Raw genomic sequence first — 18,313 nt, forward strand, 5'->3', positions numbered from 1 at the left:
TTCATGCTGTGGTCCGCCCCTATATTGACAGACACGACTGCTTTCAAGTAGAGCGTTGCCGGGTTTTAAAGTCAACTACCTTGCAAACCCTCTGGCCTGGCCTGGTGTTGGCGCGGTATTTAGCAGCTATTTTTTTAACCCCAATGGGTTGAACCTCTAACCTTTCTAAGGCCAGTTAAAGCAACTGAATATGGATTTATATATATATATATATATATATATATAACCACAAATATATAATTGGTACTTTTAAGTGAAGATGAATTATCGGGCCATTATTAAGAAGCAACTTTGATTAAATAGACCTTGATTTGCTTGAGATTATCTATAGCAATTTAAAAGAATTGTCTAACACCTAAGCCTTGAATTAAAGAGCACTTGTATTACAAATCTATTTATTATTTATAACGTTTCGTTGCAAACAGAAATATAATACAAAATAAAATATGTTTATTATGGAATATAAGATACAGGTATCACTTATTTCACGTCATAAAATTTGAATCAGTAGACATCTTTACTTATCGGCAAAGAAGACAGAGGATGTAGGCCGAGAGAATAACCTGGCGTAAAAAACTCTCGGTACTCTTTTAAAATAGCAAATCATCAAACAACACTTATTTTCAAACAAATATCGCAAATGAATTAGAAGTAGCCTGACCAGCACTAGTCCCAGGCCCTTTTATAAACTAGATAATCATTAACTTCATAGTAAGCCTTTTTACATAAGGGGATGTTATTAAAGAAGAGTATCCCTTTTCCCAAAAAAGAATTACTAACTTTAGATAGTCTAGTACGCGGAAATTGCAGCCGGCGTTTGTTCCGAGTATTAACATTGTGCGTATGTTCTTTTCTAGTAAACTTATTACTATTTTTGTATACATACATAATATTTTCATAAATATATAGCGAGGGAAAGGTAAGTATGTTAATTTCCTTGAATTTATCTCTCAGAGATTCCCTACATTTTAAATTATAGATTGCACGAATAGCCCTCTTCTGCAGGATGAAAATAGTTTCGACATCAGCAGCATGACCCCATAATAATAAGCCATAAGTCATTAAGCTGTGAAAGTAACTAAAATAAACAAGTCTAGCTGTATCGACATCAGTTAGTGAGCGAATCTTTTTAACCGCGTAAGCCGCAGAAGTCTTTTCGCCAATCCGTTAATATGAGGGGATCAGTGAAGTTTTGAATCCATGTTGATGCCAAGAAATAAAGTTGTACGGTGTACAATCGACATAACTAAATGAAAAAGAGGGCAACTGGCGTTATCGGCGGTTATTTCCAGCGATCTCTTACTGGCAACCACTGCGAGATTAAAAAAAAATCTTATTTCTAATTTTGGCACTTTTATTTAATACATATAGTTATTCAGGAACAAAACACTAAACTAGAAAAGGACACATGAAAAAGTATACATGAATCACGATCATTTTAGATCAACCTAACATCAGTTAGTACGATAGTTAGGGATACGATGTGGGCAGGTGATGAAGGACCTAAGCGAATAGGGGCGGTAAGAGAATTCCATAACTTCTCTGCGGAGACCTTATAGGATTCGCCAAGAAAGGAAAAAGGATATCAAGGATATAGTTTTCGAAAGAGCGTAAGCTATAGCTATGGGCTCCCAAAAAATTGAAATCGTTTTTGAGATGGGAAGGAGTTTTAGGATTGAACAGGATAGAATATAAGACATGGACATATATAACTTAATAATTTGCAAGCGTCGGCAAAATCTTTGTGTACACAAATGATATGACTCCAACTCAGCTGATCAAAGGTATAACACATAGAGGTCACCGAGATTCAAATGCAAATACAATAATATTGACAAAAGAAATGAAAACTGTGAATTGAACAACGTAATACAAACATGCTTGTATAATATTTGCGACTCAGCAAATTGTTTGCAAATACGTGTTCATTCATAATTATTTGCACATATATTTACGCGAGTAAAAACTGCTTTATAGAGATTAGTTTTTTTACTAGGTGATAATATAACCTAACTTGTACAGGTTTGAATTTTTATCGGGAGAAATATTGTTCCGCGCCATGTCTACCCTCAAACCCCAAAATAACACCCGAAAATTGGATTGGAAAGGTATTTTTTATCCAACCAAATGTAATTGTTTAGCACCAAATATAAAATGTAATATTATGTATATATGTATGTTTTCTCACTGTTGTAATGTTTGAAAATGAAATTTGAACTGAACTGATGTAGCCATTTACCAAGGTTAAACCCCTTATTAGTTTTTTTGGTGTAAGTAGCTCTTTGTTAAGTAACTTGAAGAAAACCTTATAATTTAATTTAATTGTTGCAGCGTATCGCAAAGGCCATTCCTATATCATTCCTTCCTATACCCGTGGTTTTTGAGATACGATGCCTTTATATAGACGATATAATAAATTAATCTTGCAATGTACCAACTGGAGACCAGTTGACATGCTTTCTCTTTAACCCGGAGGTGGCATTTATTTGAGGCTGACATTATATTTGTTCAAAAATGTCTTTTAAGGATTACTTAGAGTCTCTGCAAACACAATTTAACATTACGATCTAGCCTAACTTAACCTTTTTTACGAAAAAGGATATTTAAGATGTAGTGTCCAACACTACTTACATACACAGTCCCTATTAAGAGGAGGGACACTCTGTTCTTGTGAACTAGTTTAATTTCTATAATAAAGTGTGAAGAAACTGGAAGCATCGTACTTTTTAAACGGACTTAGTCGTTTTTATTATCATGAATTGATTTGGTAATAAAGAGTCCTTCAATTTAAAACTAAAATAGGGATTCTGTGTATATCAATTCGGTCGTAGCTATTACGAGTCGTACATATTGTACAGTTCAAATTTGCTAATCGTTTTCAATAGTAGCAACGACTGCTTCTTTTATTATTATTTTATTTATTTAATACAATATAGCATTTTAAGATATAAGATTTAAAGAGTATATTCTCGTAAAAACATACATGTCACTTACATAAAAAGGAAAATATGTCACGTCACCGTCGTAGGCTGTATGTCATTAGTGTTAGGCCGGCTGTAAATTTAACTACAATCCCACATGGGATTACAGTTAAATTTAGTGGTCGTGTGTTAGGTTATATATTTTTTTCTGTCAAGTATATAGTTTAGTATAAAACATTTTTATTTATTTTGTAGGCATTAATTATCTTCAAAGCGTATTGCGATGAAATCTGATAAACCAAACTTGATTAACAAAATCGATTTTCAGTATGGGACGAAATATATTGCCTTTTCGCTAAAATCAGTCTCAGTACTACAGTTTCTATGAATTTATTACTAAATGTTAGCGCGTATACAACTTATGTAATTTGACCTCCTTTAACAGGATATCCGAGTACTTATTATAATTAAAAGTAAACATTCTTTTTGATATGTGAATAATTTGTCGGAAGTAAGATGACATATTAAATTATATATCTTGAAGACCCCACAAAACTTGACACTACCTCTACAATAGGTCACACGCATCAAGAAGTAGGGGAAAGCAAGCAAAAGTCTCACCTGATGTCAACTTCTCGCCCAACCCCATCCGCCCATAGACAAAGCTAGTCTAACCCTTCACACGTTTGAAAATTTTTATAACATATTCTTACCCTCTCCATAGGCGGTGGGTGCGCAAGCGCATCCAGATCAGTATAGATGCAAAGCGTTGATTTCCTCGACAGCGAATCGCTGGCGAGGCTGCTGGAACTCGACCCAGTTGAAAACTTCATCCTCCCAGTAATCAGGTGACATCTATGTTCAGTACTGCGTGGTGTTGCCAGCACATCACACACGTGACTGACTCCAACTTCCGGGTGGACACTGCGTAAGTGACAGCAGTACTCAGAAACTCGTACGCCGTAATCCTGTAACAAATATTGTTTTGTTATTTGACGATACCCTTAATAATTTTGATGATTCCAAATATCAACGAAGCAAATGTGAACTGGCATCATTGATAAGTGGCTAATTTATCTCTGAACTTTCTTTACCCTTATTTTGGATACGGTCAACACGAGATTTCATTTCACTTATCGAATGAAAGGTGTGAAGTATTTTGAAACGCGTCAGTGATATATCAATTAAGATAACGCCATCAATGTTCAGATATGCCGTTCAAATCCATTAAGTTTAGATCGAAATGATTGTGATTATATTTATACCATAAGTTGCAAGACTTCAATTAGTTGGATCAAGATTTAGATGAATAGGATAATATCGTCGTATCGTTTGTTCCACTAAGCGTTTTTAAAGCAGTTGTCGCGCACCACCTCTATGTGGAACCAGCTTTCCACTGAAGTATTTCCGAACCAATTCGACTTAGCGTCCTTCAAGAGTGTGAAAATTCTTAAAAGGCATGCACTCGCGAGCCCTCTGGTAATTAATGGTAAATTATTAAGTCGCATTTACAATTTTACCATTATATCTAACAATGATATTCATTGTTCTGTAAGATAAGACGAGAATACGTTTGATCGACACAAGCTAACAATACTAACAAATACAACAAAAATCAGCTAAATAATAAATACAATGATCACTTTTCAATCTAACAGGCAAGTAGGTGATCAGCCTCCTGTGCCTCACACACGCCGATTTTTTGAGTCTAAGGCAAGCCGGTCCTCTCGATCCTTCCGGTCCTTTTTCCTTCACCGTTCAAGTGAATGTTACGGAGATCAAAGCTACAACATCAGGGATGAAAGTCACGCTGAAGCCACTAGGCTCAAAATAATAAATATGATTTCTGTATTATCAATAAAGTACATCGACGCTTATCTCAGTTATTTAGGTCGTACATCTCGAAATGTTCTACAATATCAATAAAATTGAAAACGCACGTTCCATACCTTGGTGGCCGTATAGTGTTTTACCGTAAATACAAGGTTCGAATTACAACTGGATTCAAGACATTTTACCCACGAGCATGAGTCATTTCATATAGACCGTGTCGAAATAATATTATATCCTAAACCTTATTGTTTACGCAATAAGGAAGAATGTGGGCTCGAATTGTAGCGATCCGATAACAACAACAGTTATGCAATCGATACGAAGCTGGTCCGTAACGCTGGGACGATGACCACTGAAGTTTATGTGCCAACTACATATAATTTAACAGATGCGTTCACATTGCATTAATTAACTGTTACAAAAAAGGTACACAAACATTACTATTAGATGTCCTTGTACAAAACGTGAAACAATAAAGCATGAGAAACTACGGTTGCAACAATTGAATCAACGAAGCCATACAATTCACGTACGATTGTTAAGTGGGTCGGTAATGTACTTAAAGTTTTAGCTCCACTACTGCCATTTGTCTTTTAATTTTGCTCTCAAACGTTACAAATGTTACAAGGAGGACAATCAGATACGTATGAAAATACACTTGTGCGAAAATGACACGAGAAAATGACATCCATGACAATTTCTACAAGCGAGTAGCCCGCAATATCGCAGCACACAACTCACGAGGGGACTCTTTCTATTGAAGAAGTCGCATGGGTCCGCCAAGCGTCCTCGAATATACACTGTCAATACATAGTTATGTAGGAATAAAGATAAAGATGTTGCTGAAAACGTACACCGAATAATTTTTAATTATAGTTTTATTGTAAATAAAAGACACAATGTTAACGACACATTAAACGATGAGCACAAACGTATTAAGCATTTCTTACTCTGTCTCATTTACGCTCGCTTTTATTAAAAGTATTGTGTAATTTTTATTAGTAAACTTTAAAATGAGCAATACCTGTCACATAACTATCCAAAATATCTACCGATTGAAACACTGTTTATCATACATCAAACTCGTATATAATGAAGAGTAGTGGCCCAAGATGACCACCCTGTCAAAAACCCAACACGTTACTGGCGTTTCCGTATCGGAACGCTTGTATATACATCCCACTTTTCATTCAGGAAAAACGAAACACGCAAAGCTATTGAATCTATTAGCAGGAGACGGAGGAAATGCGAAGTGCGTGAACACATTGACCGAGTGTCCGGTTTTTATAAGTTACGTGAACAGGATGTTAATTAACTTTCATAACTTCTTATGAAGGATGCCAGAGATAACACGGTCTCATACTTATTAATTTTTATTGTGTGAATTCAGAACAGTGTAACACTTATTCGTAAAAACGTTACATGATTTTTAGACCTCATTATGTTTTTTTTATTAAAACACCCAAACGGCCAGGTGTCTCACCTGATGTTAAGTGATACCGACCATGGATACTCTCAATTCCAGAGGGTATGCAACTGCGTTGCCGGCTTTTTAAATGTAATAAGTAGTTAATGTAAGAGTTTAGTTATTTATTACGTCTACAATTTACAAGATGTAAGTAATAATGTACTTTCAAAGTTGTTCATCTTGAGACAACTAGCGAAGCATGTCAAAGACCGAAGCCAATCGGTTAGAACAGCACGCAGCATAGATTAATGGCAACCAAACACGCATTACCACTCAAACATGTGATAAAATCATTCAAACGGTACCTTTAACGAAATATCAAGTACCGCAAAAAACATTCTCTCGTTTTCTACCAAAATCACGGAGACAAAATAGTGTGTCAGTCGACAGTAACAATAGTTTCTATAGATATCAGATTTCAGTCACTCTTTTTCAGGTTTCCAGTTCCTGAGATAAGGGAAATAGTAGCAGACTCGTATCGAATACGCTTGCGATTTTTTTTGGTAGATGGACTCTAATGCAATAACAGCGTACGACCGTGGCGTGATACTTTACTTTTCTTGTTTTTAATAAAAAAAAATCTCATGTAAGTGACATGTTTTTAAGGAGAATGGTGTTTGATCAGCTAATAATGCAAATATATATTTAACCCAACCAGTCTAGTTTAGACTGTTTTAAGTGCATACTGAATGAAAATAATCTAGATAACGATAAGGGAAACGTAAAACTTATTTATCGTAAGTGGCTATAAAATACATAGTACCTATTTACCAGTGTTTCTTAACCAATAGGGGGCAATTCGAAAATGGACTCGAAGTTTTTCAATAAACGTGTAAAATAAGAATGTGTTTCGATAACAATTCCCTAGTAATTAATTTCTTAAGCAATTCAATTTTTTAATATAAAAAACTATTTCTACTATGTATATAGGGGGCATAAGAACTTTAGAAAGGCTTAGGTGGGGCATGGCCTAAAAAAGCTTATACACTGATATAGGCCACCACAAGCAGAAACTTTGTGGTACATTGGTTTGCTATTAGTTCAAGCCTTTCTGTGAGCTCAGAGGAAAGACAGGCAATGACACCTTGCCATAACTAACAGACCCAATTTTGGTTGAGCTGGATAAAGAACATTTACGCTTACTAAAAGGATGATAATAATTTTGGCCTCCTTCGGGTTTTTTTTTTTGGTTAAAAACGTTCGAGGTTTAATTTCCCTTTGGACACATAAAGCCAGTATTGTCGAACTTCGTGATCAATTTCTAGTTATAAAAACTTGACCACTTGTAATTTTTATAATTCTTATTTTATATTTATTAACATTTTTATTACCTTATAACACACAGAACAACTATTAGACTTGCATTTTACTATACAATCTAGATTCGGTAAGCAATCACCGAGAAGTCGTAAAACAAAAGTACCAATTAAAATACCTGTCGAGTTTTATTAAAAAACCATTAACAGTAAAAACATGGGTTTAGTTGAGTAATGGACGTTTAATAATATTTTACTTGGTATGGAGTAATTGCCATCGCTGCTCCGTCTCCAGCTAATCGTTCTATACGCATTTTTTATGTGTCTGTGGAGCAAATTCAACGACAGGAGAATCTAGCAACTAAAAAGAAAACAAAACACAGCATACTGGAATACAAAGAAAATACAACAATAATAATTACTACGTTAAGAAAAAACTCCCCAATCCGGCTCAAACATATGAAAAATGAAGAACAGGACAACAAGGCGCTCCAGGTCACAACAATTAAAATAATGCACTTTCAACGTAAGATCCCTTTCATCCAAAAAAAGAGAATTGGATCTGAACAAAAAAATCTGAGGAAAGAAAGAAAAAGGGAACGCTATGGAGGAGACTTTTACCTTAGGAGAACACTAGACCACAAAAAACTTAAACTTACTCATATTAAGAATTCATTAATAAAGCTTTAATAATAATAATACCCAAAAGCGAAAACAATCCCGACTTCTTTCACAAAGTACAAAGCAATTACATACAAACACCAAAGACTCCTTCGAGTGCCTTGGTGAACTCCGAGGCCAATCTTAATAGCGTGTGTTGAGGCTGAGTTGTTTTAGTGAGTAGGGTCTCGCTACCCCTCTGAATTGCAGAGCTTTGAGCTTGGCTTTGAGCGTAGACCCAGCCCCACAGCACCCTAATAAGTTCAACATCCATAGTGCGCCATTAGCGCATATTCTTGTTTAGCTTTCAATAAACTGAACTCAATATTACAATTCAACCGTGTAAATCTTCTCAAGTACGTGCATCTGCAAAAAGTTGAACGACCGAATTCTGAGGTCAGGTGAAAAAAATCGGCAGCCAATTTCCGCGCTATTGGTGAACATTTAAATAAAACCTGTTCACTTTGATATGTGCCTTTCATATATATATGTTTATTTAGATTTATCCAGCGTTATAAGCTGTTTTTATTTTAACTATCTAAGGAATCTGTGAAATGCCAGCGACCCCGAGGGCGACCTGTTACTGTACGCCCAGAAGAGTCGCAAGTGCGTTGCCGGCCTTTTAAGAATTAGAGCGATCTAGATTATTTCTTGAAGGATTTCATAGTTTACATTCTATTTTAATATATTTTTTAGACAAGTAGGTGATCAGTGTTCTGTGCCTCGTGCTGTCGAGAAAGCCGCGATATGCCTTGATTTCTCAAGACAATGCGCAACTAAATATTGGTGCAACGCTGTGATTCAAACACACGACCTCATGTAGGTAAAAGCCACTGTTCCAACAATACACGTCATAAAAATATACTATATTAATACAATATATGCAAATAGGAAAAACCAACATCTCATAGGAGTTCCGGAATAAAATCCGACACAGTCGTAATACCTGCGTGCATAATTGACATAAAAAATTCGACACAAAAACGACATTCCAATGACAGACCTTAATAGTCTATAAATCTATGGCTATTTGTCCTTAAATTTTGACAGGTACTTTTTGCGGACATCACCACTGGGGGTTGCGATTCCTAAAGCATGCCTAACCGGAGATCGAGATAAGGAGCAAGATGAATGACTTTTTCGAATACGTTAAAATTATGAAGTTTAAAATTTAATAAATAGATAAAACATGATATTAATGCGATTCGATTATAAATACAAATATCAACAAAATCTAAACAGTAAATCAGTTTACAATGTTAAAATATTTTCCCTATTACCATAACGCCGGAAAAATAATATTAAAATATTATTCCACAGAGCAGACGGAAAGTAATAAACGGCTCAAATATTTCGAGGAACGAGGAAACGAGGAATTTCGGCCAGCGTTAAAGGTACACTACCACAGGGACCAAACTTTTTAAATTTATTAAAATTTTCGTCTTATTCATTTTTAATTTAATTTGTTTATATGTGGGTTAATAATATTAAATACATAATACACAATAATATAATATAAACGATATGATGGTATACCTATAATAGGCTTGGTAGGATATATATATATATACTGTTACAAATTTATAAATCTCGTCCACCTTGATAAAATTCTAGCTATTCGTGTTACAAGACAAAATACCGCACAAATAGGTCACACATGACTTACGGTCCTCAAAAGGTCACATGTCGTACCCATTCAACTTTATTATTGACATTCTAAACTATTGTTTAGAAATGTCAAAAGTTTGATATTGTTCTATTTAACTGCCCTCGGTTGTATTTAGCAAAAACCTGACTTTTACCGCTAGGAGACTTATTGTGAATTAAGGCATTGGTACTCTGTAAATCTCAGTTGCGACATCAGCGTTACGAATATTATAACTATAGAAATTGGTTACAAACTGTCACTGTTACAGAGTACAAATACATTAATTTACGCCGTCATATATTAACAAAAAAACCCTTGTTTGTAATGAAAGCTTTGCTTGTACGTAAAGCTTTTTTACAGCTATCGAGAATTTAGAGAAATCGAGAATCGAATCCAGTTATTATTCTCACATCTCAAAGTTATCTTAAGGTCTAAATAAACTTCATATGAATTACAATACAGCTTTTAGCACGGGATGCATAATGTGGCAGCCAACTAGCTTAACAAGCCGTTTGAACAGCCTAGCTTCTTAACTAAACAGCGCCGTTAACTTACGGACTGGAAGATATTTAGCCACATGAAACAACTGGGAAAATGACATGGATCGATTACGTTTTATTACTTGCCTAGCCTGTTGGCTGTTAATTTAAGATGTGAGGTGTGAGTGAGTGTGAGAGGTCCGGATGCTCAATCTGAATATGGGTGAGTTTTGGCCAAAGCGGGACCTTCTCAAAGGAAGGGCAAATGGGATGATGGGATACCTGGGCTTTGTATACGAAATTTAAATTTACTTAAAATTGTCGTGAGCAGTATTGGCCTAGTGGCTTCAGCGTGCAACTCTCATCCCTGAGGTCGTAGGTTCGATCCCCGGCAATGGGTTTTCTTTCTATGTGCGCATTTAATATTCGCTCGAACGGTGAAGAAAAACATCGTGAGGAAACCGGCTTGCCTTAGACCCAAAAAGTCGACGGCATGCGTCAGGCACAAAACGCTGATCACCTACTTGCCTATTAGATTAACAAAAGATCATGAAACAGATACAGAAATCTGAGGCCCAGACCTAAAAAGGTTGTAGCGCCATTGATTTTTGTTAATTGTCTTGTGTTTTTTTATTATTTTACCTCTTCTCGGCCTTCTGCGTGTGGTGCTTTGAGCAAATATAAAATTGCAAATAATAACATTAATTGATCTACAGATTACGAATTATGTGCTTAAATGATTAAGATTGTCAAATGTCAAAGTTTATAAAGAGCTTTTATTCGTATTTACCTTGAAGGAGTCGTGGCATTTCTTGTCAATTTATATCGTTTGACCACCTTGAGAATTTAATGGTGCAGTCACGACAATACATAACATTCCAATAGGACACATTTTAATTGTTTTGAGATTTAAAATATATTTATAAATTTTGCAGCGAAACCCATATTATTAATCTTAAAAGTGCTTCCAAATGATCCAATATTGACTTAATAAAAAGCCAAAAAAATACTTAATAATGATCTTATTAATCGCTTCGATTTAATATAAATACTTCAGTTGGCAGCTGGTTCCATATAGTATTGGTGCGCGACAGAAATTTCCTTAAGAAACACACGGTTGTGGAACGACGGACGTCAAGGTGATACGGATGGTATTTTGTATGCTGCCTTAACGTCCGATGATGAAACTCAGCTGCAGGTATTAATCCGGCCAACTCCTCTGAACACTCTCCATGGTAATTGCGGTAGAAGATGTAGATTGTATTATTAAGAAGATATTACCATATTATTGAATCTGATCTAGTTTAATAATTTTGTTGGCTTCTGATTATGCGAGTCCTTGGCCCACCCACGTCGCGAGCCTATAATCCAATTGGTTTCTACCTGAGAGGCTTACTCTATTTAGATATAGAAAGTAATTGGGCGCCCAATTTACTGGTCCAGTTAGTATTGTTATTCCGTAATATATTTTACAATAAAATAGAAAATTTATCAATTGTGTATACCGCCATATGTTTAGTATTAAAAAAGAAAAAAGTAAGCTTACTGCTACACATATACATATTATAAAAGAAGACACTTAGAGAATATATAAAGTCGAAACAGATAACATTGATAAACAAAATATACGAAACAGAAAACATAAGTCAATTAAGTACATTAATAGATAACAAAAGAAATTAAACCACAAAGAAATTGTTACTACGTACTACTGTCAAAGTCCGTATTCCCGCTTCATAAAATATCTCCTCACGCCTTCTTTGGTAATATGGTAAATGTCTACATCTTCATAAACTGTATTGTAGTTAACTAAAACCCAAAACATTGGCGAATTGTTGTGGGTAGTAGTAATAATGAGGGTAGAACGTTTTCTGGACCAAAAAAGCTCACAAAAAGCTTTGTATTAATATTACTAAACCAAATTCGACTATTGACCGAGTGAAATTGCATTAAATTTTGGGTTCGAATTCCGGAAATATTTATTGAGATAAAAATCTTTAAATACCTTAAAAGTTAAGCTTACTATGTTTCTATACATACAGCTATATTATCCGGACGGTCATGCCGTTCAGTCTTGGACCCGGGCGATTAGTAATAGCGCCCATAAGCGTCTGCCCTCTTTCCACCGTTATGGACATCCGGCTTACGAAAGGATAATGCTTGCATTTTAATGGAACAATGGCTAGGTCTTACAGACCACATTTATATTTCTTTATAAGGTATACAAACCTACAATGTTGACGATTATTTAAATGAATGCAGGAAATAAATACTATTTCGCCACAAAATGTGTTAAAATATTATAGTTACTCGTAAAACTTTATATTTCAATTAATTTAGCTAAAACAAATATATCTTAATAAACGTCTTTATTTTTTTTTAATAAATTATAGGGGGGCAAACGAGCCTACGGGGCGCCAAATGGGGCAGTCATCGCAACCCATGGAGACATTTTTTTTTGTGTGTACAGGGCCGGCCTTTGCGGGAACAAAACACTCGTTTAAATAGTTGAAGGTCGTATCTCTCTGAGAAGACCCCCCCACCGGGAGTCGATTCCACAGTGCGCTATCTCTTAACATAAGTCATATATATAAAAATATGAAATCAATGGCTGAAATATATTTAACAACACACAAATATATATATTTACAATATTCTTAACCTACATTGTAATAATAATAACAAAAATACCTTGTACCTTTAATGCTGGCAGCATTCCTCTGTATTGCGATACTTAAATCGATTGTTAATAATAATAGCCTTTTATTATAAACACACTTAAACAAATTTATATTTCTATCATCTCTCCATAACCCGCCCTTTCGGTCTGCAGTATGCCAGTCTCTGCCATGTACTCTCTAATGTTTCTATAATTTGGTCTATCTACCCTCTAAATTGTCTTCCTCTTGCAATGTGACCAGCCCGACATAATTTTATTTAGTTTCATTGTTACATCTGCTTCCTTAAATGTTATTCTAAATCATGTATTTTCTTCCCTATCATACATCGTTCCATCTTTGATACTATAGGTGTGTATGCTGCGCTTTAGTGGGCACCCAAATCGATTGTAAATTAAATACAAAAACAGTTTTCTATTTCTCTGAGATAATGATTGTCTCTGGTTTATTCGAGAACTATTTAAATGACGGATGTTTTTTCAACAATTAATTAACAAGGTCGATATAAAAAATCAATCGCCACTCAAAATCTTAAAACTAATGAAATGTGAAATACTGATGAAATCTTTTCACCAAAACTTTCTAGATAATATTAATCAATTCATAGAACCGGTTGGTATCGATTGAAGAGTGGAATAACGGTATTTCGTCAAGTGATAGCTGTAATCATAATTAATCTTTGGGTGATTTATTTAGTCTGGTATCCTAGTTGGACATTAAGTTCGTCGAATAATCATAATAAACTCAGCCAAAAGGCTATTACTATGTCAAAGAAAAATTAAATGGCGAGTTGGCCAAGTGGCTTCAGCGTGCGACTCTCATCCCAGAGTTCGTAGGTTCGATCTTCTGTGCGTACATTCTTTCAGACGATGAAGAAAATCACTTGACTTGCCTTAGATGCAAAAAGTCGAGGCAGAATACGAAGAGCACAACCGAGCGTTTTTTGAGGCAGTTCCTGCCGTGCCACCTCCAAGTATTTCCGAACTAATTTGACTTAGATGCTTTCAAAAGAACGGAGCAACTCTTAACAGGCAACGCACTTGCGAGCCCTTTGGCATTCTGTGTCTATGGGCGGTATCTTAAGTGACGCCCATGGACATCAATTGAGCCTCCTGCCCGATTGCCCCTTTTTCTATAAAAAAAAGAGATGTCACTAGCAGGGCAGCGCAGAGCAAGGCAGCAGGGTGACAGTGACATTCAAGTGACCTTCAGCACCGACAGAGAAGTACCGTATATGATCATGGTTACTTAATTTCCTAATACCTTTCGTCAAAGACGTAACTAGTAAAATTTAAAATGACAATTGTCTCGATACTATGCGGATCTAAACTGGAAATTTTTCGAAAGTACATACTTGGTACATTTTAGTTCGGACCAGATTATGCAAGTTATTGACATAAACAAATAATTGTTGCGCAATTGTAGGTTGCAGCGCACAAGATGGGGCACCTTTCTCCGTATCGCTTACAAATATTGTATCTTTGTAACGAGGAAAAAGGTTCAAAATCGGCTGAATTTTCCAAATTCCCTCTACAAATCCGACCTTCAGTCCAGGCACCTTTCATTCGAAACTTTCCGCGAATATAACGGAATATATATATAAAAACAACATATTTAATGCTTGATATATCCGGTAGTCGGTTGATCAATTAAAAATTTACAAATTTAAAACCTTTTAAAAGTAGGTACATATAATTAACAACATACATATAGAATAATAAAAATACACACATATAGATATATATATACAAATATAAATCTATGTAAAAATTGTAAAAGTTCAATATAAATATTTGGAATAAATATGTATTTACAAAACATCAAAATGGCCCATCCAGCATTTGTTTATATATGTGGACGAGCGTCAAAGAAATTATTACTATTCACATAATGCCTGTTGTAACATCAATGCGACCTACCTGTAGTTTTGTAAAAAAATATAGTACATATTGTTACAAACTTATATTTTTATGTTATATAGCATATTATCAAATAATTTAATAACACGATGTACATAAGTAACCTACTCTAAATTTTCTCGGTAAGTGAATGCAATTCTTTGAGAAATAACGTATCTTTGAACCGAAAAAAGCATTGTTAAGAGTATATCTCATACCTAATCCACAATTTTAGTATATTTAGTACAGGCAGTACATATTTAGTATAGGCAGTTTTTGCCACACACCACCATTATGTGAAACCAGCTGCCCACTGAAGTATTTCCGAACCAATTCGACTTAGGGTCCTTCAAGAAAAGAGCGTACCAATTCTTTAAAGGCCGGCAACGCACTTGCGTGCCTTCTGGCAATGTGAGTGTCTATGGGCGGCGGTATCACTTAACATCAGGTGAGCCTCTTGCCCGTTTGCCTCCTATTACATTAAAAAAAAAGTAATTATTAACATAATTGTCTTATATTTTAGAAAAGATAGCTTGTTAAATATGCTGCAGATATAGCATTATGTATGATGTGGTGAACTTCAATAAATAAATTAAAGAAACACGTTTCCATTATATTATACACTTAATAAATTTAGTTAACGAATTACATAGGCTAACGGAACTATTTTATTGTCCGTCGAGTGAACTGATAAAAGTTCTATTATTTGATAGTATCTATATAGTAGTTAGTAATTTTTTTGTAATGTATTTCTTATTACTTTTTTTTATTGGGAATGCATTCTTGTCGATTTATGGTCACCTATTAGGACAGAATTGTTTTGCGTTATAAAAAACTTTTTCGAACTTATTTATTATAAAATGACTTGTATGATGCGAGAACTAAACCGTCGTTATCTACTTATCTCCAGATAACGGCTAACCCTGGTAACCCTGGATTGCCAACCTATACTTTACCTAAACCCTAATATAACGTGAGCAAAGATAGTGTAACTATGGTTACGAAACAGATAGCAACACACGTTACCATTTATATTCTTTAACTGCTGCAATTTATGTACCTTACGAAAATACATGCAAAATTGAATACAAAATGCATTCACGTGTAAATGTTACACACAAAAATGTATGGAATGCCAGCCACAGGTAGAGCCCGGGACTGGTTTCTTGTCTTTTTTCAACACCTAATCGATGTGGTTGATTAAACACAGTTAAACGGTCAAATTTCATGGGAAATATTGGTATTAGTTATTTTGTGTCTAATTTGAGATAAATCATGGTATCGCGTTGTTGTTGACAAATACTTACTAAGAGAAAGGGATATTTACATATATACTCTCAATGTTTACGTTATTATCCTTTGTTAGAAAAAAATCTCTACAACCTTTTTACGAATATGTTTCATGATAATTTGTCAATCTAGGCAAGTAGGTGATCAGCCTTTCGTGACTGACACGCCGTCGACTTTTTGGGTCTCGAGCAGTCCGGTTTCCTCACGATGTGTTTCTTCACCGTTCGAGCGAATCTTAAATGCGCCAGGGATCGAACCTACAACCTCAGGAATGAGAATCGCACGCTGAAACCACACATAATTTTTACTTTTAGTTCGAAACAAAAATTACTTTGGTCTTGAGTAGTCTTTTGAAGAAAGGCTACATAATTAACGAGATATCTCAATATATCAATTCCATGGAACGTGCCAACCATGGAAATTCTGAGAATTGTTAGAACCCATAGCATATAATATAATAGTACTTTTGAATGGAATAAAACCAGTAATTTGGCGTTAGTAAATATATCGTGGTATTGTCCCGGTTTTTTGGCAAAAGGAAATTAAATAGCAATTAAATATATAACGTGTTATAAACACGTGTGTAAAGACGTCAATTGTAATTAGTGTCTTAATTATTAAGTATGTATTTCAGGCATGCTACTTGTGTTCTAAGTAATTATATTTTTTAAATATAGGGCCATATATAAAAACGCCTTTATGTCTAGATACAATGTTTTAATTTATTAAGAACACTTTAACTTGCAATTTTTTTCATTATTAAATATCAATTGTGTTAATTAAAATAATAGAAAATTAAGAAAATCCCTGTGGCAGGATTTCCTCGCTGTATTGCGATACTTTTTCGTTGAGCGAGAGTAGGAGTCACCACTCCAAAGGAAACAAAATAGAAATTCAAGGAATTAATTTACAATTAACTTTAAAAACAATTTCTTACTGCATTTTTTTTCGTGAATGTTTTTAATAAATGACTTAAAGGCTATATTATTGTAGATTGTAATTAAAAGCTTTTAATTACAAATGAATTTTAGTGAAATCCAAATGTGATATATTTACGTACCGAAAACAAAGTAGCCAACGGAAGTTAGCGCATTCCAAATTCAAAAAATTCCTCGCGTACATGGCCTATGCCTTAAAAGGCACACGAAAATTAGGCCAAGACATTCAGGGCTCCATCGATCACGACAGTTGCGCAAGACATTGATCCAAATTCGATACACGATTTGTTAAGTATGTGATTTATAAGTTTAAGCTGTCAATTTATAACTAGGGACTCAACAGGCATCGCTCAAACAGTGTATAACTGAAGTATGTAGTATTTCCGAACCAATTTGACTTAGGGTCCTTCAAGAAAAGAGCGTACCAATCCTAAAACCTAAACCTTTAAAGATCGGCAACGTACTTGCGAGCCTTCTGGCAATATAAGTGTCCATGGGCACATCACTTAACATCAGGTGAACCTTCTGCCCGTTTTGCAGCCTGTTATATAAAAAAACAGTTGACTGTCACTAAATTATTCTATTTATTTGTACCAAGAGAGCTCCGGGGACCTTTGTACAAGTGTTTCGTTGTATTGATCAAATAATATATTATAATGAAAACAAAATAAATTATGAAAACATGTTTGTGTATTTGTCTAAAAATTTCCTTCATCGAAAAAGCACAAGGTTTCTAACCAAAAATAAGTTTATTCATTAAAAATATGCATTACATGTGTAAGATTTGGGAACGCTTTTAAGTAAAAAATACTTGTGTCCCCGCCCAGCTTTTCGATAACAAATGTAGATGTTAGTTCCTTAACAAAGTTTTTAATTTTTCTTTTAACTATATACATATGTACTTAATTTCTGTACCTAAAATTGAAGATTTGGTTGAACGTAACCCAAAGGTTGTACTACACATATAAACAAAACGAGAACAGTTCCAATTGATAATCACTTTAAATTTTAAATGGTTTAAATTTAACTCTGAGACATTTTAATTATGTAAACGGCAACTCTTATCTATCCAATTTATATTCACGGCCAACTCAAGCACTTCAGATAAAACCCTAACCTTCGTTTTACAGTATCTAACCAATGTCTAAAGATAACTAATTAGGCGAAAAAGATAAATTTTAATTCACATCTAAGACTATTTACTTTTTTACTTTGATTAATATGTTGCCGTATTTGTATCTATA

General features: G+C 34.7%; 1 protein-coding gene across 2 annotated transcripts in view; it reads right to left on the minus strand.

Moving 5' to 3' along the window:
* The window catches only part of LOC123707881, a 53,869-nt gene that overhangs the window by 23,625 nt on the left and 11,931 nt on the right, over positions 1 to 18,313 (minus strand). Inside the window, exons 1-2 of one of the 2 annotated variants that reach the window (XM_045658219.1) lie at positions 7,554 to 7,610; positions 3,635 to 3,889 (exon numbers count right to left, since the gene is read on the minus strand). In XM_045658219.1, coding sequence (XP_045514175.1) covers positions 3,635 to 3,754 — 120 coding nt within the window. In that variant the 5' untranslated portion in view covers positions 3,755 to 3,889; positions 7,554 to 7,610. Of the gene's footprint in view, positions 1 to 3,634; positions 3,890 to 7,553; positions 7,611 to 18,313 lie in introns of those variants that run through there. The other variant, XM_045658218.1, reaches the window with a different exon arrangement.

The sequence above is a fragment of the Pieris brassicae genome, chromosome 1 (genome assembly GCF_905147105.1).
Source record: "Pieris brassicae chromosome 1, ilPieBrab1.1, whole genome shotgun sequence".
NCBI classification, from domain to species: Eukaryota; Metazoa; Arthropoda; class Insecta; order Lepidoptera; family Pieridae; genus Pieris; species Pieris brassicae.